The sequence below is a fragment of the Mastigoproctus giganteus genome, chromosome 13 (genome assembly GCF_048544385.1).
Source record: "Mastigoproctus giganteus isolate SK-2022 chromosome 13, ASM4854438v1, whole genome shotgun sequence".
Classification (NCBI taxonomy): Eukaryota; Metazoa; Arthropoda; class Arachnida; order Uropygi; family Thelyphonidae; genus Mastigoproctus; species Mastigoproctus giganteus.
The window spans coordinates 45,035,186-45,054,936 of record NC_143587.1 but is presented as its reverse complement, the minus strand read 5'-3'; the positions used below and the strand labels follow the sequence as shown (position 1 = coordinate 45,054,936).

Genomic DNA, 19,751 nt, shown 5'->3' with positions numbered 1-19,751 from the left:
CGCTGGCAAAAGGCAAACTTCCAAATGTCTATCCTACAACTGTCTTTCCTCAATTTGAATTTATGCCCTCTCAGGCAATTATTCTCAGCAAGAGGAAGAATCCCATCAGCATTGAGCATGCTCAAACCATTCAAGGTTTTGTACACCTCAATCAGATCACCTCTCAGGTGCCTAGTCTCCAGACACTGTAATTTGCAAAACTTAAGCCTTTCTTCGTAAGAGCAACCCTTTGTTCCATTCACTAATCTTGTTGCCCTTCTCTGTACTCGTTCCAGCAGCTCTACATCCTTCTTGAAATGAGGCCTCCAGACCTGTATACAGTACTCAAGGTGTGGCCTGACCAATGCCTTGTACAAGGGAATAATCACATCCCTATCCCTGCTAGAAAAATTCCTGTATATTATTGACAAGACACCATGAGCTACTCTTGCAGACCATCTGCACTGCTCAGAAAACTTCATATCTGCCTGCACAATTACCCCCAGGTCCTTTTCATTCTCACACACTGTCAGTGTAGTACCACACAGTTGATACGTTACTCTGGGGTTACTGCTTCCCACATGCAGTACTTTACATTTGTCAATGTTAAACTTCAGTTGCCACCTTTCAACCCATGTACTTTCAGTATGACAGAGCTCCTGCACATTATACCCATCTGGTGATACAATATCTAAATTGAAATTTCCCTGAATGATGTATCAGCTGCGGTGGTCCCATTCATTGACCACCAAGGTCTCCAAGACCTCACGCCATTAGATTTTTGTTTGTAGGGATGGATGAAAAGGGGAATACAAGAGATGAATTGCTTGCTCACATTTTGGATACTGCTGCCATCATAAAGGAATGCCAAGACAACCTCAGAAGAACAATACGTCATATTATCACAAGAGTTGCAAAGTGCATTGAGGTTGGCGGTGGGATTTTCGAACATTTATTGTAAACTGTAAAAAATTTGTCAATTATTTTTATTTTGTATCATTCAAAAAGTCAATAAATACAAACAATAAGTCATTTATCATCCTTTAATACCTCTCATAATGGATTTGTGTATCTCTGTATCCATTGAGAATAGGACACATTTATATAAACTTTTTTTACTCAGAATAATTGATACTATAACCTCCCAAAATATTTACTATTCCTCCTGAATCACCCTATATATACATTTCCCCCCCCCCCATTCAAGTTGTAGGTTCATTTCTGGTTCAGTGCCCCAATTTTCTGATGTTAAGAGGAGATATAATCATGCCTACTGTTTGTGTGGGAAATCCACCACTGCAAATATAGCAAATTTTTTCTTAGTGGAATGCACAGCATACAAAGGTTCATCGACATGCAGTTTTATGTATATATCTACAGATGATTCTGTGTAATGTTACTTTAACTGTAATAAAAACTAAAATGAAAATAAAGAGGTACAATAATCAAAATATTGCTTATTTTTAATATGTACTTCAAAATATAATTTTATATAGTATGTTATACAAACTTTTTTTTTGCTGAAAAATAAAATTTTTTTAAATAAGTTATAGAGCACTATAAAAGTAGATTACCTAGTTTATTTCCTGCATATTTATAATCTGCTATTATGTCTTCAGCATGAATAGTCCAGCTGTAACAAAAAAAAAAAAAAAAGAGTTAAAATTTAGTACAGTGGACACAAAAAAAAAAAAAAAAAAAAAAAAAACATAGTATTAGTAGAGGCATATGATGCAAGAAAGCAAGCTTATTCAGCATCAGCCAAAAAAAAAAAAAAACGCACACCACTCCCATTTCACCCCTCCGTTCATTCGAAATACCTGTCCAGTTGAGCTTTAAATTTGTTTAGGCTATCAACTTCAACAACAAGTGATGGAAGTCGGTTCCACCAACCAACCACCCGCTGGCCAAAGGCAAATTTCCGCACATCTATCCGACATCCGTCCTTCCTCAATTTGAATTTATGCCCTCTGAGGTGATTATTCTGAGCAAGATGAAGAATCCCATTGGCATTGAGCATGCTCAAACCATTCAAAGCCTTATACACCTCTATCAGATCACCTCGCCGGTGCCTAGTCTCCAGACTCTGTAATTTGCAAAACTTAAGCTTTTCTTCGTAAGAGCAACCCTTTGTTCCATTCACTAATCTTGTTGCCCTTCTCTGTACCCGTTCCAGCAGCTCTACATCCTTCTTGAAATGAGGCCTCCAGACCTGTATACAGTACTCTAGGTGTAGCCTAACCATTGCCTTATACAAGGGAATAATCACCTCCTTATCCCTGCTAGAAAAATTCCTGTATATCATTGACAAGACACCATGAGCTACTCTTGCAGCTTGTCTGCACTGCTCAGAGAACTTCATATCTGCCTGCACAATTACCCCCAGGTCCTTTTCATTCTCCACCACTGTCAGTGTAGTACCACAGAGTTGATACGTTGCTCTGGGGTTACTGTTTCCCATATGTAGTACTTTACATTTGTCAATGTTAAACTTCATTTGCCACCTCTCAGCCCATCTGTTCAACCTTTCCAGATCCTGTTGCAGCAGCACAGCGTCAGTAGTGTCCTTAACAACCCTGCCAACCTTTGTATCATCTGCAAACTTGGACATTAAACTTGATATCCCATCATCAAGATCATTCATAAACACCGAAAACAACAACGGACCCAACACTGAACCCTGAGGAACTCCACTAATAACATTAGTCCACGTTGAGCAGTGTCCATTGATTACCACTCTCTGTCTTCTGCCACTCAACCATCCCCTTATCCATAGCAGCAATTTGCCTCCAATGCCACACTGCTCCAATTTGTGCAGCAGTCTTCCATGTGCAACAGTATCAAAAGCCTTTCTAAGATCCAAATATATAATATCAAAGTTATTCCCTGCATCCAGTTCTTTTGTGACTACATCATAGTATCCAATCAAATTGGTCAGGCAAGACCTGCCCTTAACAAAACCATGCTGCGTCTGAGCTATAACTGAATTCTTGTCTAGATGATCCTGCAGTGCTTCTTTAACCAGTGCCTCCATTAATTTACCTGGAACAGAAGTTAAACTAACAGGTCTATAATTACTTGTGTCAGTCTTTGATCCTCCTTTGTGAATTGGGGTTACATTTGCACATCTCCAGTCTATGGGTACCTCCCCTGAGTCCAAAGAAGCTCTCATAATTATGGCTAGGGGTTTGCTTACTTCCTTTGCTGCCTCCTTTAATATAACTGGATAGATCCCATCCACCCCAGGTGCCTTTTTTATGTTTATCCTCAACAATCTCTCCTCCACTTTCCTCTCAGTTATTACAAAATCATCCAGCTCACTGCCAATGTTTGCTTTACCTACATCATTCTCCTTCCTGAATAACTCCTCATGCGTGAATGTAGATGCAAAATACTCGTTTAGATTGTTAGCCACCTGAGCAGGATCCTCAACTGTTGAACCATCAATATCCAGTGGACCAATCTGATTCATCCCTTTCCTTCTTGAGTTTAAATATGTAAAGAACTCTTTTCTGTTTTTCTTTGCATCCTTTGCCAAGGATTTTTCATAGTCTGCCTTTGCCTGCCTAATCTCCTTTGTGACTTGGTTACAGACCAACTTATATCTATCATAGGCTTCCATGTCACCCATTAATTTGTATGTATCGCATGCATTTTTCTTCTCTGCCACATGTCTCATTAGTTCATCTGACAACCATTTAGGCCTAAACCTTGAACAATATTTCTTAGTTCGTATGTAAAGCCTGGTAGCCTCCAAGATTAGTTCCTTGAATGCTTCCCATTTTGAGTTTGCTGTTGGTAACATCATCAGTTGGTCCCACTGTATAGAATTTAAATACTGTCTCAGACCATCATAGTCGCCTTTACGAAAACAAAAACCCTTCCCTTTACCTCTGATGGTAGTTACCTCCTTGAGTAAATCCCACTTCAACACACTGTGATCACTGTCACCTAGTGGTTCATTTATCTGCAGATTCTTAAAAATATTTGATCACTAGTGCTATTCAAGAAAATGGGTAAGTAAGTTTATAGAGTAAGTCCACTATAGCCTAATGCAAACCACACCCTGACCAATTTATAGCAGCAAGCAGCTGATATCTGGCAAAATTCTTCCTTAAAAGTAGTTGACAGCAGAGTAATTAAAGATAGGAGTATCGATCTAGCATTCCAGCTCATCCTCAATGATTGTGCATGATTCAGTTCAGGACTTTATGCTACCTAGGCCAATTCTGCAATGCTAATCTGCAACAGGTATTCATAAAACTGGCTTTCTAACTTAGAGCTATAATTAAGTAGAGCTTTAGGCATTGTGATCAATGCCAGGTAAATTTATGAGCAACAGTCCAATAACATGACACTGCTTTCATCAAACTTCACTGATGAAAAACCTACCTCCGATAAGCAGAAATCTTTATGTATTCTTCAAGCCTATGACTTACTGATACACATGTGCAGAAGAGCATGGTGTATAGGCAAATATAAATATATTGACTGAGTGCAAAGAAAAGTAACAAAGAATTCTTTGCTTATGTTAACACTACAGCGAAATGGATGAATCAAATCGGTCCAGTAAATAATAAATAACATAAATATTAATGATCTTGTACAGATTGTTGAAAAACTGAATAAATATTATGCATCTGTTCACAAATTAAGAAGTTTTTAGATAGGATTAGAAGAAATCTCTCTAATATGGAGTGGGAGTTAAAATGATATGATAACTGAAAGGAAGCTGGAGAGAAACTGTTGCAGCAAAAAGTGAGAAATGCACATTACAATGATGCAATCTGAAACAGTAAAAGAGGTAATCAAACCTTTAGCTATAATAATGACAGTATTCCTGGATTCAGAGGGAAAGACCTAAATGGTATTATAATAAACAGCTGTATTAGTACAATTTAATTTAACCTGAAGATCATTAGGATCTAAAGTGTACTAAATGGCATTAAAAGTCTATGTGAACAGAACTTTTTTTTTTTTTTTTTTCCTTAATAGGATGGTGAAACTTGAAATGGAGAAACTGTCCCACCTGGATATTTTTATACACATTTTCAATGGTAAACTATTATTTGTTTTGGTGATGCAAAGATTACAGAAAGTTCACACTGCTGCTTTCTTCTAGTTTAAGGGAATGTTTAAGTCTGCTGCAGAATAAGTTGAATTCTCCTTCATGACAAACACAACTGAAAGCCTTAGGAAAGCTAAGAGTTCAAATGCTTGAATTTTTTCAAAATTTTCAATGGAATTTATATAAAAATGAGTCATGAGCCAGTGAGTTCACTATGATAGAATCCATGTTGACAACCACTAATCAGACAGGTAGTGTAAGAGTTTAAGACAGTGTAAGAGTTGACGGATTTCTGCACTACTTTTGGAAACAGTTTTATTTGAAAGAGTTGAGATAAGTGGAACAGGAAAGTAACTGGTAGGGGTGGAATTATCAACACTTTTATAAATTGGCAGGATATTGTCAAATTTTCAGAGGAGGAAAAACACAAGTAAAATACAAGAGTGTAAAGAGATTATGCAAAACACATTAAATGCCGTCAGTATTTTCAGTCTTTTTAGCAGTGAGATTGTTCAGGATTCATCTTATTTCTTTCTGTTATAAATTCAGAGAAGGCACTGAACTGGATGTGTTCAGTATGGGAGGAGGTTTACTGACATCATCAATGCAAGTGTTGGAGGGAAATAAGATGCTAATAAATCAGCATTATTTTTAGATGAAATTGTCTTATTAAATTTTTTTTTTTTCCCCTAACACTCCTTGCACTGGTCTTGATGTACTAATCTTGACAATGGCTTTGTAAAGTGACCAGAAAATTCAACTATTATTTGAAGTGGGGATTTATTAGTAACTTGCTTACAACTGCTGCAAGCTTTAGTTTAAGAAGAAATTGAAGATAGAGATTTGAATACCAACCAATTCAGATATGTTACATTCTTATCCTGAAAAGTCTTAGTACATTTTTTGTAAAACTATAGTTTGTATCAAGACCAGGTATATTTCTGTGTAGTAAGGTCTACTTCCTTTTTTTGTCAGAGCTCTATGGTCCACTTATGAGACTGATCAAATATTTCACAGACTGAATTAATATTTGGGGAATTATGAAGCTTGCTAGCTATTTGGTTGGATCTGCTTGAAAGTAATCTCCTTGGCATAGTATCCCAACACCTCTGCCACTTCTGAAACCATTCCTAATAGGCTGCTTTTGGAATTGATAATTGCTGGTGTGTCACATTCTGAATAATTTTTTTCAGTCATTGCAAATTTGGTGTCCTTTTAAAGTGGCTTTAATGTATTTGCTGCTGCACATACAACATCAAAGTGATGTGCCATGATAGGAAGAATGTGATAAAATGATAAAATTTTGAGGATTCAATCATTAAATGTTTATTCCATATACATAACATACATAAACAAACCTCAGCATAAGCAAAGAAATAAAATTGTGCATCAAGTCAACACATGATTGACAGTCAAAAAGAAAAAAACAAAACTGCGTCTGTACCCTGTACGCATGAAAGATATTTTATGTGAAAACATTTTTGACGAAAATCAGAACTGTTTTAAAAATTTAATAAAGCTAGAACCGAAGCCATGAACGATGTAAAGTTTTATGCTCATGCTTGCTACTTAGTCTATCTAATCTATGTTAGTGACATTAGCATCATATTTAGTATGAATGATGAAATATTTTATGCACACACCCACTACTTACTCTATTCAATCAATGTTTGGAAGAGGTTAGCAAAATCCAAGTTATTAGTCTAATTGCCCATTTAACTGTAGCCATTTGTTGAATAGTATGATTGCAACAATACAAGTATTTGTATTGTTGAAATTTGCATTTTTGTTACATTCCACTGTTAGGTGCCTCTGTAGATGTTTTCACATCAATAATTTTCTAAGTAGTGAAAGGCTGCCTATAGCCTTTGTGTTCAACGATGCTGAAGTCAAATGAAAACCGTTGTTGAGAGTATCGAGCAAGTCAACCTAAGGAAATAAAGATGGAGGTAGCAATGAGTGTGTGAGAATGACAAAGGCTATCGAGATTGCATAAAAAAAAAAAAAAATCAAGCACTGTATTTAGCAGCGCCTTGAACCAGCAATGCCACTCCATCTAACAGTAATGTACCCAAAGTGAGATTAATTATATACAACGAAACATTTCTCCAATTGCGGAGCAGACGAGTTTAAATGATCAAGATCCTCTACCTTAACTGACTACTATTTACACAAGAATGCACATTGAGAGTTTGAAAGGATATTTATGAAAAATGATTTCTGTTCTGTATGCTACATTTGTGATCACCTATGATTCTAGAATGACACAAAGCAACCAGCTGCTAAAGATGTACCATTGATACGCACTGCATTTCCCAATGTTGATGTCGACAGGATCCTTGTGTGTAAGAGCTGTAGAGAATCACTTAAAAATAACACCATTCCAGCACTATCTAAGTTGAATGGCTTTGCCTACCCAGAAAGTCTATCGCATTTACCAAAGTTGGATTTAGTGAAAGAGAGGCTTATTTCTACTCATTTACTGTTCCTGCAAATAAGGCAACTGAGACACGCATACGGACAAAATGGCATTCTGGGCCAAGTGATCAATGTGTCTGTTTCATTGAACATGATGGCCCATAGTTTGCCAAGGGAGATTGACAATGATCATTGCATAGACATACATATGAAATGCAAGAAAATACACAAGTCCAGCCATTTGATTAGATTAGTAAAAAAGCGAGTGGTTAAAGTGCGGCTTCAATATTTGGTCGACATGTTTGGTCAATATTTGATCGATTGTATCAAATCATGATAGATCAGTCATTCTTTGACAACAGTCACATGGAAATTAATTTGGCTAAATATGACATAAGCAAAGCGGTTCCGATTGAAGAAAGTTTCATTGCCCAACAGCAAATGATGTGGAGCAACATAAATATCTTAGAATTGCCCTGGGAGAAACTAACATACTGCAGAGCTTACTGTTTGACAAGCTTGCAGAGGAACTGTCCTTTCCCAGCATTTATCTTGGACAATTCAGAATGTTCAGAGAGAATTTCTGACTCCATTCATGATGGCAACAAGCGAGCTCAGAAGATCTGACCGATGCAGTGTTACTCCATATCATCTCCATTATGTAGCAATGAAAATATTGAGATTGAGAAACAGAGATTTTGACGGTGGCCTTCAAATAATAGGTACAGATACAAATTAATCCATGAGTAAGTTCAATCCAAAGAATACATTAACAGCTGCATCGAAAACAATCTGGCCTTCCTAAGGACAATTCCAAACTTGCCTACTACTGGGCTCAATGTAAGCAGGATCTATTTGCTATAATTAGACAGCTCGGTAAACCTACAATGTTCTTGACACTGAGTGCCAATGAAATCGCTTGCTTCAGCTATTGTACAAGTTTCAGAATAAGGGGTGCAATATTAGCAAGGATGATATGAGCGACACGAACTTCATGCAGAAGGCAATGCTAGTGAACAAAGACATGAACGACGTAAAGTTAGACTAAGTAGTGGGCTCACGCCTGCTACTTAGTCAACCGAATGTATGTTAGTGACATTAGCGTCAAACTTCAGTTAGAAATATTTAGTATGAATATAGAATTTCAACATCGTAGTAGTCCACATGCACACATTTTGTTGTGGCTAAATAATGCTCCCAGAGAGCCTTTGTGTGAGAACAAAGAAGACACCATTGCAATGATCAACAAGTTAGTGTCTGTCTCCGCTAGTGAGGGTTCAGGGAGCTTCAAACTCACAAACATATATTCACATGTTATACAAGAAAATAACGCCGTTTAAATAACAGATGTGTCGATTTGAAGCACCATCCATGCCTTATCGCATGAAAAGTGCTCCAAATTGACAAAATCGTGTAGCAAAATCATCATTTCCACATTGAAAAATTGTGACAAATTGGTTTTACCACAGTCAGAAATTTAGTAGGTGCCTCCAAAGATGTTTTTATATCAAAAGAGTTTATGCAAATTGCAGAGTTCAATCAGTGTGGCAATATTGAACAGTTGTTAATTTTAACTACTTTTATAGCGCTGATTTACTAACCACATACACTGTGCTGCCACTTTATTAGGTACACCTACCTAGCAGCATGTTGAGCCTCCTTTAGCTTTCAAAACAGATTGAATTCGTCTACGCATGGATTGAACAAGATGCTGAAAACATTGTGCAGGAATGGAGTACCATGCAGACATGAGTGTGTCATGCAGTTCCTTGAGATTTGACGGAGGTGTAGGCCTGCAGTGAACAGCCCTTTCCAGCTCATCCCAAAGATGTTCAATAGAATTGAGATCTGTGGACTGAGTGGGCCACTGCAGCAAAGAAAAATCATTGTCATGTTCCTGGAACCATTCCATAGTGATTCGGGCTTTGTGCACCGTCGCATTATCCTGCTGGAAGTAACCATCTGACTGAGGATAAACTGTAAACATGAACGGATGCACTTGGTCAGCAACGATATTTAGGTACGATGTGACATTCAGACGTGAATCTATGGGTATCAATGGACCCAACGTGTGCCAAGAAAACATTCCCCACACCATACTGCCACCAACACCACCTTGCACAGTAGTTGTCAGACATGACGGGTCCAAGGATTGATGTTGTTTTTGCCAAATTCTGAGCCTTCCATCAACATGATGCACCAGGAACTTCGACTTGTCAGACCAAGCAACTGTTTTCCAATCCTCGATAGTCCAGTGCTGGTGTTGCTGTGCCCACAGGAGGCGTGCTCTCTTGTTCTTCATTGATAACAAAGGTATACAAGACAGATCTTGTAATGTGGCCGTCGGCTGTTGTAGAACATTCGTGACAAAGTGCGACTAGTGGTCCGTTGCGATATTTTGTTCTGCGCACAAAGGTTGTATTCTGACGTGATGTGTGACATTGTGGCCCATCTGTTTGTTTGCACAATTCTAGCCATCCTCCTCTGATCTCTCTCATCAACAAGCAATTTTCTTTCACAGGAGTGCCGTTGAGAGGATGTTTTCTGTTCCTTGAACCATTCTCAATACACCCATACACTCATAAACTATGAGTATACTATGCATTTACAGCATTTTTAGACCTTGAATGAAGAGATATAGTCATGATTACTAACAGTACTGCCTGCATGATGGTGCAAGCAGAGAATGTTGCCATCACAGAACGACCAGACTTTACCAGGATTTGACACATTTGATTCACAAGTGGGATCTAGACAGGGCTAGTGAAGGGTATACGCCATATATCCTCTGGATTTTTTAGGTGAATAGCATATACCTTCTGGTTTTTGAAAGGCAAACTTGAAAAAAAAAAACAAAAAAACAAATATTAAAATATTTACTGAAAATTAAAAAATAAATTTATTAGAATTAGATTCTTAAGCAATATATAGTTTTATTTTTAATATATATGCTGTATATATAAGTAAGTTTGTTTGTTTGTTATTTGGTTTTTAGGAGCATTAGCAAATAAGGCCATATTGCTCCAGGGATATGCGGTGGTCATTCTCTGACCTTTCCGCATCCTCCGTATTTGGTGGGCACGGGCTCGAACCCTGGTCTAATCAAGAAGCGTGTGCTACGCACTGCTGCTCCTGCCCACCTGGCTACAGAGGCTCCTATATAAGTAAGTAAATATGCCATATGTATATATTATACATGGGTATATGCCGTATACCTTCTGGAATTTGATTTATAAGCCTGATATGCACAGTAAACTCTGCTTTTTGTAACATTCATAGAGTATACCTTCTGCTAATTTCATGACTACAGCACTGGATATACATATCAGATCCAATGGTGTTTTTAAGCTTTCGAGTGGCAGCCATGCTATCACCAGTGGAAGAATATTCATGAGAAACCTTGGGGCCTAATGTTGCATGAGTTATTGTCTAGACTGATGTATACAGATTTACTCATGGGAATTTAGCATTCTTAGAAATGTGTTAGCTTGAGAAACACAATATCAGACAGCTAAGTTTAAAAAGGATTTATAAATACTTTTACTACCCTTGGTTTGGCCTTTCCATGAGTGAGTTTCCCAAATGTGTTTTCCATTGGGTAGGGCTCTGTGTAAAAAGTTTCTTCGTGAAATTTTAGTTTTATAAAAATTAAAAACTTGTACATGAAAGCTTTTGAATATAAATTTTTTTCTTATTTTGACTTGATTTCCCAGAATTAAAGTAAAATTACTGTCAAAAATCAAATCGAAATTTAAAAAATGGTTAAAAAATTAACTCAGTTATTTATTTTTTTAAAAACAATAATATCCTCTACATCTATTCATCATTTAATTTCATCAACTTCCAGATCTTATTTCCAGAGAATATTTTCAATTTCAATTTTTGCAAGCCAAAATCAGACAATGGCAAGCCAACAGGTGATGTCTCTCTCTGAGTTTCAAAGCTATTTTCAAAGCTAAGAGATAGCAGTACGGTGCCTCCGTAGCCAGGTGGGAAGGAGCAGCAGTGCATAGCACACACTTCTTGATTAGACCAGGGTTCGAGCCTGTCATCACTAAATACGGAGGATGCGGAAAGGTCAGGGAACGACCACCACATATTCCCGGTGCAATATGGCCTTAGTTGCTAATGCTCCTAAAAACCAAATAACAACAACAGATGGCAGTACACAGCAGACAAATCTGAAGAAAATTCATAAAAAACGGATGAATTATTTGATATGTACTTGAAATTACTCATAAAAACACAGATTTACATATGCATTGTGAAGAGATTCAGTGGCATAATAGGTTTCTGATAGAATTTAAAAAGGAGATAATTGAGACTGCACTAACAAGAGAACTCCACAATTCTTTGATTATTTGTGAATAGGGGCTGAATAAATATAGGGGCCATATAAAATTTTTACTGCCACAGCCTAAACCAACTCAGTAAAACATGAGAGGGCAGGAAAATAATTTAATATAGGCAGAAAGCAATCACATTAATTACTTATAAAATCTGCATAATGAATGCACTCTCTGCATAATTAATCTGTTATATTGTTATTTTTGGTTTTTAGGAGCATTACCAACTAAGGCCATATTGCTCCGGGATATGCGGTGGTCATTCCCTGACCTTTCCGCATCCTCCGTATTTGGTGGTGACGGGCTCGAACCCCGGTCTAATCAAGAAGCTGTTGTTGTTGTTATTTGGTTTTTAGGAGCATTAGCAACTAAGGCCATATTGCTCCGGGATATGCGGTGGTCATTCTCTGACCTTTCAGCATCCTCCGTATTTGGTGGTGACGGGCTCGAACCCCGGTCTAATCAAGAAGCATGTGCTACGCACTGCAAATAATCAAGAAGCATGTGCTATGCACTGCTGCTCCTTCCCACCTGGCTACGGAGGCACCTATGGTGATGGGCTCGAACCCCGGTCTAATCAAGAAGCATGTGCTACGCACTACTGCTCCTTCCCACCTGGCTACGGAGGCGCCAATTAATCTGTAATATCCTCAAGAAACAAAATAATTACTCACCTATGCTCAGGAATAACTTCTTTCTCCAACATATTTCGATGAATTCTCCTCAGGGCATGCTCTCCTTCAACTATATTTTGGAAATGGTCACTTTGGACTTTTAACTATAAATAATAATAAACAAAAAAATCAGTATACAACAGAAACCAATAAACTGCATCATTAAATTTTTCACAGAAAAAGCATCATAACTGGAATATTTGTCATCACTATCTCTGAATTTTCTTATAAACTTACTAAAAATTATTAAATATTGTATTACATTAATGATAAAAATTACAAAACCAACTATTTAAATCCAAATCCCAGAAATACATTGCAGGCCACACAAACATCTTTCAAACATGATCAATTTTCTGAATTAATATTAATTAAAAAAACAATGCTGCAAATACATTGTAGATCTTATAATATTATACAATACATATATAGGGGACATTAACATAGAAATTAAATACAAACTAATTTTAAAGCACATTACTGCGTTAGATATATGATCAGTAAAACATGAAGAGTAAGAAAACATGATCAGTAAAATGCAGCTTAATCAATCTTTTGGAGGAACATTCTGTTCCTCCAAAAGATTGATTAAGCTTGGTCTAAACGTCCAACATAGAGATAAATAGATAAATACTGTTATCCATGCTTCAGCCTCAGTTGCAAATTTGGGAACGAGCGTAAAATAATTAATTTGTTATTTATTAATTAAATTATTTTTAATTAAAATAATTAATAAATAATTTGGGTAGCAATCAGGTACAGACAAAGTTTTTACGGCTCCGGCAAATAGAGAAGATTTTTTAAAAATATTTTGTTTTTTTAACTTAATTGGCATATTAACTTATTTTTAGAGTAGCTTTGTATTCCTAGTTACAATACTTAGTTTAATTTTTAACTTCAATAGAGATTTTGTAGGTTATTATTTAGTATCCGTAAGGATATCCAACCCAATCCATGTGTTTTACAAGTTTTGCAGCTCCGGCGAATGCCAGATTTTAGCTATATTTAGCTGTTTTATTGACTTAATTGTTATATTAAATTATTTTCTATAAGTAGCTTATAGACCTAGTCAAGATGCTTGGTTTATTCTGAATTTAGATAGCGAGATTTTGGAAGTTAATTAATACTTAGTGTCCATAGATTTACCATTCGTAACTTGCCGCCATTGTTATACGATACAATGTTATATCCCGTACTAGGTAGCGTTAGCTTAGTACAGTATATATTATCAATTCATCACTAAAATTTATTAATCTTGTTAACCTTCATTGTCAATTACAATTGTACTTTTTAAACTAAATACATACGACTTAGATTTTACAAACGAAGCATTATTAATTAATGCATAACCGTGATACGGAAGTTATATAACGAAACTTGGAGATAATACTCGATACACAAAAAAATAAATATATAGATATATAGTGTTATAACTGCATTGGGACATAAGTTTAGGGTTACAATTTTGTACTGAAATTGAATCGAAATCATGACTCAGACCAGAGCAGCAAAGCACAAGGCTCAAGCTAATGGGAGTGCTGTGGCTTAGGGGAGAACTGAGGGGGGGAAGTTGCCCTCTGAATCACAGCCTTTTAAAATGCACTGCTTATTTGCTGTTTGGGTAGCAATCAGGTACAGGACATGATATTGCCAAGAGGAATGTCTTTGTGTGTGCGCGATGTAAGGAGTGTGAGGAAATCAGGCAACAATTCAGCGTTGTTATGAGACTATATGAGAGCTTGAAGGATCTAAATTGAGGGGACCATCAAGCTCTCAGCTACCCACATCAACACCAGAGCTTGCACTTGATAATTATGCAACACAGTGGCAACCCCCCAAGGCAGAATGCACTGGTCCGACAGGAACTAGTAGTTGTTGGTGACGCACGCTATTGTCAGAGAAACAGAGAAGATGGTGTATAAAAAGGATAGGTGGAACAGGACCAGGGTATGTCTGCTAGGGACAAAGGTTGATGACGTTGTAAAGCATATATCATCTTTTAAGGGCAGAAAAGGTGATATTGTTGTACTCATTCACACCAATGACATTAAGAGTAGGAGATGTGCAGATTTACTTAACAAGTACAGGTCAATGTTGCAAAAAAGTCGTGAGTTAGAGTTAAATTTGAAAGTGTCTGCAATTCTGCACAGACACGATAGGAGGGAGTACATGATGAGAGCCTTGTCAATCAATTCGGCCCTGGAGGGAATGCGCAAGGCTCAAGAGGTAGAATTTTTTTCAATGTGGTCTGTGCTTGTTAACAGGAGAGACTGCTTCTACAGGGATGGGATACACTTAAATAGAAACGGTGCAAGAATATTTGCTGATGCTATCGAGGCAGTGTTAGGTGGGTCGGAAAACTGCTAGCTTGGGGGGGGGGATTCACAGACTAAAAGGTTAAAAGTAGCCACAGGCAGAGGTGAAGGTAATTCTTGCACAACTTCTATTAGAGGAAGTAGCAACCTGGAGCGAGGGGTGCTGGGGATTTCAGGGACTGATGGCAGTCATCGTGAAACAGGTGGGTATATGGGATGTGTCAGAGTAATTAGGAATAGGTGCATGCATGCTTGCATGTATACCAATGCTAGAAGTATATTAAATAAATTTTATGAATTTGAAGTGTTGGTCAAGACAACAAAGGTGTATATTGTTGGAATATCAGAGACGTGGTGTCACACTTATATTAGGAATACAGAACTAGAATTTGGGGAGTACAATGTGGACAGAAAGGATAGACAGGATAGGAACGGAGGAGGTGTCATGTTGTTAATTAAGAAAAACAAAATCAAAAGAAGTGCATCCAGTTGATTTAGATGAACAATGCACTGTTGAGTCAGTTTGGTGTGACATAAGCACTGCGAAAGCAAAAATAAGAGTAGGAGTGTGTTATTAGCATTAGCATTAGCATTAGTAGAGGCATTTGATGCAAGAAAGCAAGCTTATGCAGCATCAGCCAAAAAAAAAAAAAAAAAAAAAAAAAAAGTAACATAAATAAATAAAAATAACCACTTCCACTTCACCCCTCTGTTCGTTCGAAATACCTGTCCAGCTGAGCCTTAAACTTATTTAGGCTATCAACTTCCACGACAAGGGATGGAAGTCTGTTCCACCCACCAACCACCCACTGGCTAAAGGCAAATTTCCGCACATCTATCCTACATCTGTCTTTCCTCAATTTGAATTTATGCCCTCTCAGGTGATTTTTCTGAGCTAGAGGAAGAATCCCATCAGCATTGAGCATGCTCAAACCATTCAAGGCTTTGTACACCTCTATCAGATCACCCCGCTGGTACCTAGTTTCCAGACACTGTAATTTGCAAAACTTAAGCCTTTCTTCGTAAGAGAACCCCTTTGTCCCATTCACCAATCTAGTTGCCCTTCTCTGTACTCGTTCCAGCAGCTCTACATCCTTCCTGAAATGAGGCCTCCAGGCCTGTATACAGTACTCTAGGTGTGGCCTGACCATTGCCTTATACAAGGGAATAATCACCTCCTTATCCCTGCTAGAAAAATTCCTATATATCATTGACAATACACCATGAGCTACTCTTGCAGCTCGTCTGCACTGCTCAGAGAACTTCATATCTGCCTGCACCACCACCCCCAGGTCCCTTTCATTCTCTACCACTGTCAGTGTAGTACCACAGAGTTGATACGTTGCTCTGGGGTTGCTGTTTCCCATATGTAGTACTTTACATTTGTCAATGTTAAACTTCATTTGCCACCTCGAAGCCCATCTGCTCAACCTTTCCAAATCCTGTTGCAGCAGCATAGTGTCAGTAGTGTCCTTGACAACCCTGCCAACCTTCGTATCGTCTGCAAACTTGGACATTAAGCCTGATATACCATCATCAATATCATTTATAAATACAGAAAACAATAAAGGCCCCAATACTGAACCCTGAGGGACTCCACTAATAACATTAGTCCACGATGAGCAGTGTCCATTGATTACCACTCTCTGTCTTCTCCCCCTCAACCACCCCTTTATCCATAGCAGCAACTTGCCTCCAATGCCACACTGCTCCAATTTGTGCAGCAGTCTTCCATGTGCAACAGTATCAAAAGCCTTTCTAAGATCCAAGTATATAATATCAAAGTTATTCCCTGCATCCAGTTCTTTTGTGACTGCATCATAGTATCCAATCAAATTGGTCAGTCAAGACTTCCCCTTAACAAAACCATGCTGTGTCCTAGCTATAACTGAAGTCTTGTCTAGATGATCCTGCAGTGCTTCTTTCACCAGTGCCTCCATTAATTTTCCGGGAACAGAAGTTAAACTCACAGGTCTATAATTACTTGTGTCAGCCTTTGATCCCCCTTTGTGAATTGGGGTCACATTTGCACATCTCCAGTCAATGGGTACCTCCCCTGAGTCCAAGGAAGCTCTCATAATTATGGCTAAGGGTTTGCTTACCTCCTTTGCTGCCTCCTTTAATATAACTGGATAGATCCCATCCACCCCAGGTGCCTTTCTTGTGTTTATCTTCAACAATTTCTCCTCCACTTTGCTCTCAGTTATTACAAGATTCTCTAGCTTACTGCTAGAGTTGAATACACCTCTGGCATTCCCCTCGCTGAATAACTCCTCATGTGTGAATGTCGATGCAAAATATTCATTTAGTTTGTTAGCTACCCGAGCAGGGTCATCAACAGTTGACCCATCGATCTCAAGTGGACCAATCTGATTCATCCCCTTCCTTCTAGAGTTTACATAAGTAAAGAACTCTTTGCTGTTTTTCTTTGCATCCCTTGCCAAGGATCTCTCGTAATCTGCCTTCGCCTGCCTAACCTCCTTTGTAACTTGGTTACAGATCAACTTGTATCTATCATAGGCGTCCGTGTAACGTGTTAATTTGTATGTATCCCATGCATTTTTCTTCTCTGCCATATGCCTTATTAGTTCATCTGACAACCATTTAGGCCTAAACCTTGAACAATATTTCTTAGTTGGTATGTAAAGCCTAGTAGCTTCCACAATAAGTTCTTTGAATGCTTCCCATTTTGAATTTGCTGTTGGCAATATCATCAGTTGATCCCACTGTATAGAATTTAAATACTGTCTCAGTCCATTGTAGTCGCCTTTACGAAAGCAATACCCCTTCCCTTTACCCCTAATGGTAGTTACCTCTTTGAGTAACTCCCACTTCAGCACACTGTGATCACTGTTATAGGCCTAATGACTCGAATGTGTACAATGAACAATTGCACAGAGAAATAGAGTGGATTAGTAAATCAGAATGTGTTATAATGGGAGATTTTAACTTCCCAGATATTGACTGGAACTTGTGGATTAGTCACTCACACACTAGTAAGACTTTTGTGGATTTATTGGATGATCGTTTTCTGCAACAGCATGTTCGAGAGGCAACCAAAGAGGGTAATACTCTTGATCTGGTTATCAGCAGTGATCATTCGTGTATTAAGAATTTGCAGATAAAGGAACCACTAGGTGGCAGTGATCACAGTGTACAGATGTTGGATTTACTTAAAAATATAATTACCATCAGGAGTAAAGGAAAGGGTTTTTGCTTCCGTAAAGATGAGTACAGTGGTATCAGACAGTTTTTAAATTCTGTACAGTGGGATCAACTGACGATGTTACCAACAGTAAATTCTAAGTGGGAAGCATTCAAGGAATTAATCGTGGAAGCTACTAAAAGTTTCATACCTATTAAGAAATATTGTTCAAGGTTTAGGCCTAAATGGTTATCAAATGAACTAATGAGATTCGTGACACAGAAGAAAAATGCATGGGATGCATATAAATTATCAAGTGACTCAGAAGCCTATGGCAGATATAAGCTAGTCTGTAATCAGGTCACAAAAGAGGTTCGGCAGCCGAAGGCAGATTATGAGAAATCTTTGGCAAAAGATGTTAAGAAAAACAGGAAGGATTTCTTTACTTATAAAAACTCTAAAAGGAAGGGGATGAATCTGATTGGTCCACTTGACATCGATGGTTCGACTGTTGATGATCATGCTCAGATAGCAAACAAACGTAATGAGTATTTTGCATTTAGATTCATACACGAGGAGTTATTAAGGTTTGAAAATGGCAGAAGGTTATCAAATTGTAGCAGGGTGCTTAATGATTTTGTAATAACTGAGAGCAAAGTGGAGGAGAAATTGTTGAAGTTAAATATAAGAAAGGCACCTAGGGTGGATGGGATCTATCCAGTTATATTAAAGGATGTGGCAAAGCAACTAAGAAAAACCCTTAGCCATAATTATGAGAGCACCCTTGGACTCAGGGGAGGTCCCCATGGACTGGAGATGTGCAACTGTATCCCCAATTCACAAAGGGGGATCGAAGGGTGACACGAGAAATTACAGACCAGTTAGTATAACTTCTGTTCCAGGTAAAATAATGGAGTCACTGGTTAAAGATGCATTGCAGGATCATCTAGACAAGACTGCAGCAATAATTCAGACACAGCATGGGTTTGTTAAGGGAAAGTCTTGTCTGACAAATTTGATAGGATATTATGATGTGGTTACAAAGGAACTGGATGCAAAAAATAATTTTGATATCATATATTTGGATTTCAGGAAAGCTTTTGACACTGTTGCGCACGGAAGACTATTATACAAATTGGAACAGAATGGTATTAAGGGTAAGTTGCTACAATGGATAAAAGGATGGTTGAGTGGGAGAAGACAGAGGGTGGTAATTAATGGGTGCTGCTCTTCGTGGACTAATGTTATTAGTGGAGTCCCACAGAGTTCGGTGTTGGGTCCTCTGTTTTGTATATTTATCAATGATATTGATGAAGGTATATCAGGCTTAGTGTCGAAGTTTGCAGATAATACAAAGGTTGGCAGGGTTGTTAATGACAGTAATGGCAGTGTGCTACTGCAACGGGATCTAGAAAATTTGGGCAGATGGGTTAAGAAGGTGGCAACTGAAGTTTAACCTTGACAAATGCAAAGTATTGTATATGGGTAGAAGTAACCCCAGAGAAACGTACCAACTGTGTGGTACTAAACTTAAGGTGACAGAAAATGAAAAAAACCTGGGAGTAATTGTGCAGTCAGATATGAAGTTTTCTGAGCAATGCAGACAGGCTGCCAGGGCAGGTCATGAGGTTTTGTCAATGATATATAGGAATTTTGTTAGCAGGGAAAAGGAGATGACTGTCCCTCTGTATAAGGCAATGGTCAGGCCACGCCTTGAGTACTGTGTACAGGTCTGGAGGCCTTATTTTAGGAAAGATGTAGATTTGCTTGAGCGTGTACAGAGAAGGGCAAAAAGATTGGTGAGGG

The 19,751-nt window shown here is 38.0% G+C and overlaps 1 protein-coding gene across 1 annotated transcript in view; it reads right to left on the bottom strand.

The window, feature by feature from the left end:
• Positions 1-19,751, bottom strand: part of LOC150076002 (endothelin-converting enzyme 1-like) — a 160,797-nt gene that overhangs the window by 47,831 nt on the left and 93,215 nt on the right. The window contains exons 10-11 of the mRNA XM_090388028.1: positions 12,486-12,589; positions 1,554-1,612 (exon numbers count right to left, since the gene is read on the bottom strand). Of these exons, the coding sequence (XP_090244154.1) occupies positions 1,554-1,612; positions 12,486-12,589 (163 nt within the window). The remainder of the gene's footprint in view (positions 1-1,553; positions 1,613-12,485; positions 12,590-19,751) is intronic.